The 13,212-nt window shown below is 42.2% G+C and overlaps 1 protein-coding gene across 2 annotated transcripts in view; it reads left to right on the top strand.

Moving 5' to 3' along the window:
* Window positions 1-8,890: 8,890 nt before the first annotated feature.
* Window positions 8,891-13,212, top strand: part of Pdlim3 (PDZ and LIM domain 3) — a 32,450-nt gene continuing 28,128 nt past the window's right edge. For both annotated transcript variants that reach the window (XM_005362571.2, XM_005362570.2), the window contains exon 1: window positions 8,891-9,061. In XM_005362571.2, the coding sequence (XP_005362628.1) occupies window positions 8,969-9,061 (93 nt within the window). In that variant the 5' untranslated portion in view covers window positions 8,891-8,968. The remainder of the gene's footprint in view (window positions 9,062-13,212) is intronic.

Consider the following 13,212-nt stretch of genomic DNA (forward strand, 5'->3'; position numbering starts at 1 on the left):
ACACACACACACACACACACCTTTCTTCACAACTGTGCAGTCAGCAAGTGAGCTATTATTAACACCGCAGCCAGACACCTCAGCAACAGGGTCTGGTGGGTCAAAGAGGGCCCTGCTCACACCACAAAGTTCCAATTCATGTCCCCCAGCATCCTAATGACTCCCTTGATTGTCATTAGTTAATTCAGCACAAACAGTGGGAAAACTCAACAACAATTCAGGGAAGACTACCAAATGAACTTGAGCTGAACCATCCCACCGTCTCCAGGAGCGAGCGGACATGGGAATGAAAGAATACAGGCTCCTGCCAAGACGGAGGGGAGACAAAGCATGGATTTCAGTGTGGCTAATTCCCCAGGAGAGATTTCACAAGGGTCCAAATCTTCCAAAGCACGAAAATCACATGGGCTTTTACCAAAGAGGAAGTCAGGCACAATGCAGGGAAGGGCTTGGGAGCCTTGGCTGGCTGCCCAGGCTCTTGAATGTGTTGGTTTATCCAGCCGGTCCAGCAAGTACATGCAAATGCAGCTACAGAGCGGCGGAGTTGAGGGAGGTGAAGCCATAAACAATACCACAATACCGAGAGTGGCTATTCTCAAGGAAGGTGCTCCTTGGTGGTCAATTGTTGAAGGAGGAGGTGAAAAGGAAGTATTGGCTTCCCAGTCCAACAGATCTCAGATCCAAAACTGTCTCCATCTCATCACGACAAACAGCCCAGTGCTCAACTCTGGGCTGTTGGTATGGGAGATTTTCAGGAATACAGCCCTTTCGTAAAGCAAAGGACATTGTCATTAAGACAAAAAGGGCATCCTACTGAATGGGAGAAGATCTTCGCCAACCCCGCATCAGACAAAGGTCTGATCTTCAAAATATATAAAGAACTCAAGAAACTGGACATTAAAATTCTAATTAACCCAATTAAAATATGGGGTACTGAACTGAAAAGAATTCTCATCAGATGAAGTTCAAATGGCCAAAAGACACTTAAGGTCATGTTCAACCTCCTTAGCGATCAGGTAAATGCTAATCAAAACAACTTTGAGATATCATCTTAAACCCGTCAGAATGGCTAAAGTCAAAAACACCAACGATAGCCTATGATGGAGAGGCTGTGGAGGAAGGGGTACCCTCATCCATTGCTGGTGGGAATGCAAACTTGTGCAACCACTTTGGAAATCAGTGTGGCGATTTCTCAGGAAATTGGGAATCAATCTACCTCAGGATCCAGCAATACCACTCTTGGGACTATACCCAAGAGATGCCCTATCATACCGCAAAAGCATTTGTTCAACTATGTTCATAGCAGCATTGTTTGTAATGGCCAGTTGTAGTTTCTTAATGTGTGGTCTACAGACCACCCACGCTGGATTTTGGCTTTACAATTCGAATCTCTTGAATAGAGAATATAGAAGTTTACATGTCTGATAGGCATCTAATCTGTTTTAATGTATATAAAAATTGATCTGGATAAGGGGAAAAGGCAAACTTAAACAAATCTATACTCTTCCCTTAACATCTGTCTCTCTCTCTCTCTCTCTCTCTCTCTCTCTCTCTCTCTCTCACACACACACACACACACACACACACACACACACACACACAAATAGTAGGTAGCAGAGAGAAGAAGAAAATGAAGAAGGAAAAAAGAGAGTCAATTTAAGTACTATATGGAGCAGTTTAGTAAAGAAATCCAAGTGCACTCCACCCGCGAGTCTATGGAGTGACTGCTCTGTGGTATTGGGAGCAAACAGGATATCTGTGGCCTGTGTCAGGCAATTAAAGTCCCTCTAAGCCATCTATTAGTTCTTTGGCTCTATCCTAGGGGAACACTAGTGTAGGATCCTAATCAATACATTGACTGTCTCCAACTCTAGCCTACCGTGCACTCATTGACGGGAGGGAGAGTCCTTTTGACCAACATAGCCATCGCTGACTTCCAGATCCCCCTTTCCCGTCATTAGCAAGTCTTGAAGGCATTTCTTGCATTCACCTCTCCATCTCCTAGACTTCAATCCATGGCAGACTCCCTCTGTTCTCACGATCCTGTTGACTCTGCACCCTCCAGTAACCTCAGAGTTGTCAAGTCCGTCAGGCATTCTATGATGTTTGAACTTTTCTCCTTGAGTGTCCCTATGTTAGTACTGTAGAGCTCATCATCCATGTTCCTCTTATTTTCCCGTACTTTAAATGCTCCTGTTTCTATTGTTCCCCATTTTTAAAATCAGTGAACATCTGTTCTTGCCCCGCATACCTAATTCCTGGGAGCAAGCTCGTCCAGCATCTGCTGCTATTGTCTGGGTAAGAATATTACCCTAATATTTAGAAGCTTAAAAAATACCCATTTTATTATCCTCCCACACACTTGCGGTGTAAGAATCTGGAAAGGGTACAGTGAGAATGAGCCCTCTTTATTCAAACCATCTGAGCCTAAGCTAAGAAGACCCAAGATTGGGACAACTTGTGGGTGGACAATGTGTGTGCCACCCCAGATATTTGTATCTTATGGAGTGGTACTATGGATACTATAAAGTAGAAACTCTGAGGGGAAATTGGGTTTGGATGAGGTTTGTGGGTGGAGGCATCACACTGAGATCAGTGTCCTTGGAAAAAGAGGAGGTGAGTAGCAAAAAGTACAGCAGAGGACACAGCAAAAGGAGGCCATTGGCAAGCCGGGAGGAGGCCCCTCACCAGACACAAGATCTCCTGACACCTTGATCTTGAACTCCCAGGCTCCAGAAATAGAACTCAGTATTTTGTTATGCTTCCCTGTCCGTGTTTTTATATCATAGCAGCCCAAATGGATTAGGACGGACTGGAGAGAGAGGAACCTTCTTTACTGGTGTTTAGTACCTAATCTGGAGTGACCAGACTGTGTTCCAACACGTCATCTCTCCATGCAGCCTAGACTGCCCTGCAGCGCACTAGCTTGGGACTGGAGGCCAGGATGTTATAATTAACAGGGCAGCAGCTGCATGGTATTTTCTGACTTAGCCTCAGAAGTCACACAGTATCATGTTCACCTGTAACACATGAGTCATGCATCGCTTCAAGTTTATAGTGAGGGGACATACACACCATCCCTTGAAATGAAGACTAACGTGCAACTGCTTTGTAAAGGACATATGACAGCCACATGGCTTCATATGTGACTTCAAAATAGTCATCGCAAGCCTGACTCTAGGTTTATGCTTCCAACTGATTATTGGTGGTGGTGTTTCTTGTTATTTTATCTAAAAATAGGATATAATTACAGGCACTTCTTAAGAGGAAATTCTGAGTATTGACCATAGCAACACTAGAAAGTCAAAACTGTAATATTTTTAAATTATGTCCATTGGTATATAATAATTGTACATATTTACAGGAGACTGTAACGTATACATGTATTCAACATATAATGATCAAATAGCAGTAATTAGCATATATTTATCATCTCAAACAATCATTGCTTGCTTTGGAAGCACCAAAATCCTTTCATATAGCTATCTTGAAACATATAATAAGCCATTATTAAATGTAGTCACCCCACTGTATCATAAACTACTAGAACTTCTTCTCTTTTCTGTTTCTTTGGTTTTTGTTTTGTTTTGTTTGTTTGTTTGTTTGTTTGTTTTAACCCAAGTACCATTTCCATTCCCAACTTCTGGAAGCCACTATTCTATTCTCTACTTCCATGAGATCAGCCTATATAGTTTTTACATCTGAGTGAGGACATATGGTAATTGTCCTTCTATACCTTTCATCACTGGCTACAAAAAGATGCTAAACATTGCACATTAAGGTCACCCAGAAAATACGATGGAGCCATTCTGTGGCCCAAGCAATCTGCTTCCAAATCTTAGTCTTTTAGCCAGGAAACCACCTGGCACAGATCTTCCACAGGCATTTCAAAATCAGTACAATCAAAATAAAGTTTTAATCTACCATTTCCCAATTAAAGTGAAAATATCTTACTGTATTTCTTACATAGTCTCTCCTGACTAAAAATTCTACCATTCATGTAAAGCCCAAATGTCAGGTTGAGAGCCAGCCAAATCTCTTATACTCTTCAAATCCCTGTGTGAAATTTGTCCCCAGACTATGTCAATAGACCTCTTAAGAATTCCCACACTCTTCCACTGTTTCCCATCCTGTACACCCCACAAACATTGTCCCCTTTCTACTGTACCAACTTTCATGTGGACTCCTGCGTTATGCTAGCTTTAATAAAAATGGCCCCCAAAGGGAGAAGCACTATTAGGAGGTTTGGCCTTGTCAGATTAGGTGTGGCCTTGACAGATTAGGTGTGACCTTGTTGAAGGAAATACATCACTGTGGAGGCAGATTTTAGGTGTCATATATGCTTAAGCCATGCCCAATGAGACATACCATTTCCTGTTGCCTGCAGGTAAAGATGTGGGACCCTCAGCTTCTCCAGCACCATGTCTGCCTGCATGCCACCAGGTCTCACCATGATGATAATGGACTAAATAAACCTCTAAAATTGTAAGCCACCTCATTAAATGATTTTTCTTTATAAGATTTGCCATTGTCATGATGTTGCTTTATAGCAATGATGATATTTGTAAGTATAAAATTAATTGTCATAACCACTGCTTAAAACTCTTCAAAAACTTCTGATGGAATAAGCTAAAAATATTAGTTCACCATACAAAATCCCCTCTGGTGTGGCCTCTGGGTACCCTGGCCACCTGTGCTGTGTCTCTCACCTTTGTCAACCTCTAGCTGTGAGGGATTACTTGTACCTTCCTAACGTACTGTGTGTCTTGCCTTTCCATATATATTCCTGGGAGAGGAGAAACAGCAATCAGAATATATTGTATGAAAAAAATCAACAAAAATTAAAAGTATAAATAAAAACTTACAAATTTGGTGTTCTGCAGTTTCCTTTAAAAAGAAGAAAAAAGAAAAAGAAAATATCATGTACAGCTTTGGTCACTTCTACTTGGACAGTTCTCTCTGAACATTCACCTGTTGACCTCAGTGAACACACTGGATGGAGGGAAACGGCCCATTCCATGTTTTTCTACCCCCACTTTGCAAAGTCTTAGGAACCCATTGTGTAGTATATAAATGTCATATCAATGCCACCTGTATCCACATCATAACTGCTTTTTCAAAATATTCATTTGTGTGTGTACACCTGTGTATGCAAACAGAGGACAGAAAATGGTGTTGTGTGATGTGGGATTCCCGTCTGTATGCTGTGAATAACATTGGTTAATAGAGGAACTGCTTTGGGCCTACAGCAGAGAGATAGGAGAACGGAGCTAGGCAAGGAAAACTAAACTGAATGCTGGGAGAAAGGAGGTAGAGTTAGAGAGAAACATGTAACCCTGCCAGAGATGGATGCCAGAACTTTATATGGTAAGCCACAGCCTCATGGCAATACACAGATTATTAGAAATGGGTTAAATTAAGATATAAAAGTTAGCCAGCAAGAAGCTAGAGCTAATGGGCTAAGCAGTGATTTAATTAATACAGTCTCTGTGTGATTATTTCGGGACTAAGTGGCTGGGAACCAACAAGCGGTCTTCCCACAACAGTAGTGTGTCCTCTATCATTCTCTGCCTGCTCCTTTGAGGCAGGGTCTCTCCCTGAACCTTGTGATAGCATCTACTTGACAGGCTCGGAGCCAACAAGCTCAAGCAAGCCATCCTCTTGTCTCTGCCTGCCTTAGCATTAGCCAATGCCCAGCTCGCTGAGTGGATGCTGGAATCTGAACCCCAGTCCTCAGAACTACACAGCAAATACTGCTGTCGAGCGGTCTCCCTTCTCAAACCATAGCTTATTAAACTGTTTGCTGTAACCTCATATGGGTTTCATGAAATAAAATGTGCAATCACCAAAAAAGGCAGCAATAAAAGTTGTCTGAATATCTGATGCCCCCCCCCAAATTAATTCGCAATCAAATATGCCATGAATCTGAATGTTCCTGGAAGGGCTGAACCATGCTGCATTTCCTGACTTCATTCTAGTCCTGAGTCTGAACACACATGTGTACTTACGCTACACATGCCCTCATGCCATCCAACACTAATGAAGACTCCCTGGAATGTCTCTGTTGAGCTTGAGTGTATTGTGAGCTGTGGATTGTAGCGTTTTTACTCTACAAAAACTTCCTGCTTTTAGAAAAGCATAATGGTTTAATCATAGAAAACAAAGTCTTTAATCCTCATGCTCATTCCATCACTAGAAAATATTGCTCTGTTGTTTTCTTTACAACGGGGGAAAAGGGAAATGAAAATAAAAGAAAGACCACACAACTAGATCTTAGGATATTTGATCTTTAAAACTGTAGTTTAATGGGGCTGGAGAGATGGCTCAGTGGCTAAGAGCACCAACTGTTTGACTATTCTTCCAGAGGGCCCAAGTTCAATTCCCAGTACCCACATGAAAGCTCACACCTGTCTGTAACTCCTGTCACAGGGGATTCTGGCACCCTCACACAGATAGACAAGCAGGCAAAACACCAATGAACATAAAACAAAAATAACACACCTGTGGTCTAAGTCACAGACTCAAATGATACAAAAATTTATTAAATAATTTTGGCTTGAAATGAGTACAGAATGTCCAAAACTTTCTGACATGGCCCTAAACATATCTGTGTCATTCAATCCTACATATTCATGGCAAGTGATGTTCTAATCATTTACAATTATTAAAAACAAAATCATGTTCGACTCTGGAAAACATAAAGAGTCTATGTCCAGCAATATAAAATATTTAGTAAGGGTTTAAATGTTTACGTAAAGATAAACAAGCACATCCCTCCCATTAGCATGTAAACTTGCTTTTCTCCCTAAAAGTATATAGCAAAGAGTGTTTATGATTTATTGTCAATAAAGGTTTGGTTTGTATACCCATTTTACATATACATTATTTATAGGCATATGTATGTATTATGTATATGTGAGAGTATGTATATATGTGTGTGTGTGTATATGTAAGTGTGTATATATATTCAGGTTGATACAAAACTTCCTAGACAAAAATGAGTGATTAGTGAAAAAGTTTAAGGAGCTCTTATTTAATGGTACCAAATATTTAGTACAAAGACAAAGAATTATAGTGTAACTAACCTGTCCTATAAGCCAGTTCATAAGATAGGTATAAACAATCAGTGATGACAATCACACAGCATCAAGTAATTTTCCTCACTTTTTGTAACAACCGTGTGTGTGCACACTTGTGAGTGCATGAGTGTGGGAGGGGGTGGGAGTGTACAAAAACCTAGCCGTTGACTGACAGAGGAAATGTGTTCTGCAATCATACACCCATCAAAGTAATCAAAAATAAACAGAATGTATTGTTTATTTTACTGATAACTCAACATAGAGGGCCCTGGAAAACACCTAAAACTAGAAAAATCACCTATCCCCGGAGACCTGTACAAACCACAGTATCGGGTAAAATGATGGCATTCTTGGTTCTGGAACCCACACTTTCCCAGACTGAGCCACTCTGTTTACAGATTCCCGAATCTCCTTTCCCTTTTCTCCAAGTGCATCCAAGCAGAATGTTCTGTTGAACGTGCTCGGCTCTCTTGGGCCAGGGCGGCCCTATCCTATTGAACATCAAGTCCAAGACTTCCTTGAGTTTTTAAGCATCTCGTGCTTCTTTTCCCACATCCTTGCCTCTCTTCTTGTGAACCAGAACATTCTGCCCGTAACACCAGATGCGCTTGGTTCCATCTACAACTAAAGCAGAATGCTACCCAAACACCCCTGGCCTGCCTTCCTATACTAGGCAGACACTGAGGCTGAGCCAATCCGGATGTCTCTCTCACTTCTACCATGTGTTAGCTATGTGATCTTCTGTGAACTAATCCCATTCAGACAAGTTATTTCCCAGCCTAAGAACTGATACTAACCATAGCAATTTGCTGGCCTGGTGAAGACGAACAAAGACACAGGTAAAGCAATCGTTACCACCCCTGGACCACAGAGGTGATTAACGAACAGTCACCCCTTTCTGAGGCTCTGGCATTTCCCTCAGTCTGATGGTCCTCTGGGTCCCATTGTTCCCTTTCCTGTAGACACCCTCATTTTGGCTGCAGCAACCAGAGATCTTCAAATCCTACATTCTCACACGTACCCCTGTGTACCAAACAGTCCTGTCCAACCTGCAGACCCTGGACACTCCACCTGCATCTGGGGGTAGCTATGAACGTAGCCCAAACTCAAATAGAAAACTTACCTAGCACATCATCGTGAGATTTGGGGGGCGGAGGGGGTGTAACAGGGCACGAGAGGGGATAACGGCAAGCATAAACATCACAGATAACAAACCACGTCTAGGTCACAAGGTGAGACATGCCTGATTAGGCACAGATACTTTAATTGCAGAAATACTTGGTATTTTTTTTTTCTGTGAAGGATACCATGCGAAACATTTCCTGTATTGTCATCTGATTCTCGCAACATTCCTACAGGAGTATTGTTCCTGCTTTACAGACGAAGAAATGAAGACTTTAACTTGGCCAAAAGTTAGGAAGTAAGAAAATATTAACGCACTCAAAACTGCTACATTCCGAAGTGCCTGGATGTGCTCGTGTTTTGTTTTTAATTGAAAGTACCAAGGGTGCGGTTTGATTGCTTTTAACTTCCCAGCAAAGTGCACTGCTGGGCAAGTAGACCATGAATAAGACAGGTGTTACTTAAAGGAATGATGGACGCTGAAACCTGAAGCCTCTTTGAGCCTCTTTGAGCCGGGAGAGGTCTGGGCGACTGCACCCAGCTAAGAGCTCCTCTGGCCAGGCGCTGTCTCTCACTTCCAAAGTTGGTGCTTTCCTTGGTGGGAGGGGGGCGGGGAGGAGGGGAGGCCAGTGACGTCACTCCGCAGCAGGGATAAAACTCCCAGGCAGCATTCCCAGCTAGGTCGCAGCCTGGGGAACTAAGTGGGTTGTCCGGTTCCGGGACACGCAGTGTGCACCCGTCGTTCGCCCCGGTCCCAGGAAGGCATCATGCCCCAGAACGTGGTCCTCCCGGGCCCTGCGCCCTGGGGCTTCAGACTCTCGGGGGGCATAGACTTCAACCAGCCTTTGGTCATCACCAGGGTAGGTGTTTTCCGTTCTGATTTTTGCTAAGGGTCACCTGGCATTCAGGAGGTGCGTCAAGTGGCTCTGGAGCTATAGGCGAATAGCCAAGAAGCCCGGGGAGGGAGGCAGGATAGCGCACCGAGTGAACGGGAGGCGGGTGCTGAGCTTCTGGATCCCAGTTGAACTTCAGCAACAGGCTGAGAAGATGCGAAGCGGTTTTGAAATTTATCCAAGTCGGCTCACAAACCCTGCATCCCTTTTTCTTGGTCCCCCAGCCACATTTCCAGGAGAGGACAACCGACAGTGCCAGTTCCTGGGCTCAGAGGAGGGTGCCCTACCTGGGGGTGCTTTGGGCTCTCCCCACTCCGCTTCTTTCATATCAAACAGACACAGGGAGAGAGAAAGAGGTACTGAGAACGCACAGATATTTGGTAGAGCGGAACTTGCACCTGAGCAATTCTCTTGCTTGGATGAAAACTTCGGCAGGGTGCTGTTCGCAGGGCATAGCGTGGCTTGGCCAAGTTGGAACCACTCATATCAGCCCAGGCAGGGAAAATATTACTAATGTGTATTCCTCCGTTTCCAGGCATTTTGAATAAATATTTTCCAAAGCTGGGGACTTGGCTGAGAAAGAATTACCTATAATTCAAACTACAAAAGAAAACCCGTGCCATAGTTTACCTGATAGAGAACAACTACTAATTAATGCTAATAACTTTCAAAATAAGACTTCAGTAGCAAAAGCAAACGGCTTTTTCCCATGTTATCTAAAGCCGAACCCAACAAGAAGAGGGGTGTAAAAATGAAACCCAGGTTTCCTTTTCTGACAACAAATTTCTAGAATAATTGTAAAACATTATTTGGTCTAGTTGCTAGTTTCTCCGTTTTTTCGAAAGCAATCATTTCAGTTACCACATGCAAGTCCTTTTAAACATAAAGGCATAAACTCTCAAATATTATAATTTTATTCTCCAAATGTTATTCTTCTCTTCCTGCTCATACTGTACTTTAAAAATGTCTGCTTTAAACCTAATCATTCACAGATTCTTGAATAAGACAATATATGTATGTCGATATCATTCGGGGAGCACTCTGCTTTTTTTTAAAGTCTCAAAGCATGTATCACAGGGATGCATGCAACGGGTCATTTCAAGATTTGTTTTACATTTTTCAAAAACATATAAACATGTCTGACATGTGTTTTTATATGAGACATGAAAACATACCCCCAGAAATGCTGTTAAGTAAATTAAGCAGCAAATGCTTCCGTGACCTGGGCCAAGCAATTCCTTTTATAGATCCACCAAGGAGAACAGTTTCCACAGTTTCTACAAAGAAATATGCTTAGTTTATATAGCTTCACTTGCTCAGATTAAATAACAGAAGCTTTTGAATCCTAACAAAGAATAAATCATCTTTAAATTGAATCCTAAGGAATGAATTATGTCATAAAGACCCTTGAAGAAACTTACAAAAAAATTATCCTGCTTTCAGTTTGTGACATATCTGTTGAATGAATCACGTGTTCGAAATTAGGAACTGTTGACACTAAAAGCAATATTATCTTAAAGCAATCTTGCATCTGCATTTGGACTCTGAAGGCTATCGGTGAATGGATTTGATGTAATGACAGTTGTACTTGAAGAACCATTCTGTCTTGGATTTCTAGCTCCTATCTAATCTGGGCCACAACTGTAGACACTTGATTCAGTCATAGACCAGACATTATTTATTTAAAGTATGCCTTTTCAATTATTTTAACTTCTAGGGAACAGAGAACTCAGAACTGCTCAACCCAGATTGTCTCTAAAGCCATGTGTATCAGGAATTCTTGTTGAATAAACGCAAGCCTGCTCACTTGGGCTTCTATGCCTTCATTGAAACTGATTAAGAATATATCCACTGAAATTACAGAGATATGGGAAATCATTTGGATAAAAACCTAGAAAGAATTAGTCAAAAATAACTGTTGTTACTATGCAGTGGAATAATTCAATTTTGTAATTTTAATATTATTCTAAAAGGTATTGGCTAACATGGTGTGTACTGTTACACTTTTTGCTTAGCACACATCCTTCTCAGACTGTTACTTTGGTTAACTCACTTCAAGCTCACAACATCCCTATTCGATCAGAAAAAAAAAGGTCCCCTTTCACAGATTAGAAGATCGAGCCTTCAAGGCAGTCTTCAGTGCACCAATGATCACAAGTGGAGGACCAGGTCTGCCCAGCTCCAGTACCTGCATGCTTAAGACTACACATGATAAAAATGTCTCCTGTAACATCCAGTATGTCAGTGGCCCATCTCTTCTACATCAAGATTCACTCTCTGTTCTTTGGGTTGCTATCTTTATTCAAGATATCACAACTTCCTGCCTAGAAACCTGCCTGCCTTCTCCTATTCACCCTGAGTACTCTTAGCATCCATCATTGAAAAGCACCACAAGGGGCCTGTCATCCTCCCCCACAACATCCTCCGATGACATCAGCAGCTTGTAGAGAACAGACGATGTGTTCTTCAGCGTGGCTTTTTACTGCCTGTTGTGACTTCCTTCCCTCTCCCTTGTCTCCTCTCACTCCATACATGGGTAGTGATGTCACAGCTCTGGCTGCTTGTGACCTCCCTGGCATGGCTAAGCTTCTGACACATGTCTCTTTCTCCCAGAATTCTTTGCTCTACCTCCACCCCATGGTCCTCTCCACCTATGAAAAACCTATTCAAAACTTCTCCCCAAGTTCTCTTCTAATCACGGTCATTTCTTTCATTGCACAATGATGACTTTCCTCCTATCCGCTCATATTATCATGTCTATACCACAGATACTTAAGCATACTCCACTCCATCACCTTTTACACTGGAAACTGTTGAATATGTAGCACCATTTTCTATATCATAAATGCCATAAGCATAGCAATAATATGAATGGCTAATTTGTTCACCCTTTACATAACTTTATTGCCATTAATAATAGGTAAGTTGCGCTCCCCCAAATATTCACTTTACAATAAAGGTAACTATTTGTCTATCTGGTTAAATTCTAAAGGACACAAAAGACTGAAATGCAAAAGTCACACTGATTGTCACAAGAAGGTCCTTCCATACACGAAAGGTATTTTCTCGAGCCATTGAAGTCAGTTTTTGTCCTACTACAAGCTAGGTTGTATATACCCTTCACCCTGTCCTGGATAAATGCAGACTACGGAGGGTCCTCAATTCATGACACTGCTGCTTTTTAATGGCATGAAAGTGACACACCTTCAGTTCAGTTTTGCCTCTGCCTGTGCTAGCAACTGGCAATGTGCTACTCTGTCTTGATGTCGGATAGTGGCAAAGAAGTCACAGCTAGAGTCGATCATGTGACCAGGAAAGCAAGAGTGAGAGCCTCTATAGTGTATTGTGCTGTTCTGCATTAGGATGTTTGGGTTGATATATTACATTTTGTTAGCTTAAGATGTTTTCAGTTGCACAAAGAAATTGCAATTGATTAGAATATAACTTCGTCTTATATCAAGGAGGTTCCAGCCAGCATCGCTAGAAGACCATGAGGCTCCACCCAGAGATTGTGGGAAGGTTACTGGTGGACAGGGTCTAAGCCAGAACTGCCAGATTTTTGGCCTCTTATCCAAAAACTGAAAATAGGGGCTCACAAGGACTTGCAAAAGTGACAAGATAACTTTATCCTGAGTACAGATTGGAGAAGGAGCCACCATCAAAACTGGCAATGGGGCCCAGGAGTGAGATAACTCCAGGGGCACCACCCATCATCGTTTTGGTCCTCGTGTATTGGACTTAGAAGAAGGACTTGGTTGTCAAGGGATGTAGTTGTACTGGGATGAGAAAACTCACACCATTCCTAGGGAAGGGAATGCCAGTAGCCTGGTATAGGGTGGGAGGGAGGTTCAGGGGGACTCTAAGGTTGCTAATATACTGTTTGGAGTAGGGGAGGTGCGTAGCATATGCAGGCAAAGAAACTAGGCTGTCAAGCACATCATTACTAGCAGGGGTGGGGTGGGAAATAACCAAAACTGTCTCCTATGCTCTCCTGCTTCAAGGTAATATGTTACCTCACCCCCAACCAAATCTGCCGAAATTGTAGTTCCAAAAGTTAAGACAAAGGGTTTCTGTTCCCTAATTATTCACAAACCCACTAACCAGTGCAATAATTTTTA

The sequence above is a fragment of the Microtus ochrogaster genome, linkage group LG7_11 (genome assembly GCF_000317375.1).
Source record: "Microtus ochrogaster isolate Prairie Vole_2 linkage group LG7_11, MicOch1.0, whole genome shotgun sequence".
Lineage (NCBI taxonomy): Eukaryota > Metazoa > Chordata > Mammalia > Rodentia > Cricetidae > Microtus > Microtus ochrogaster.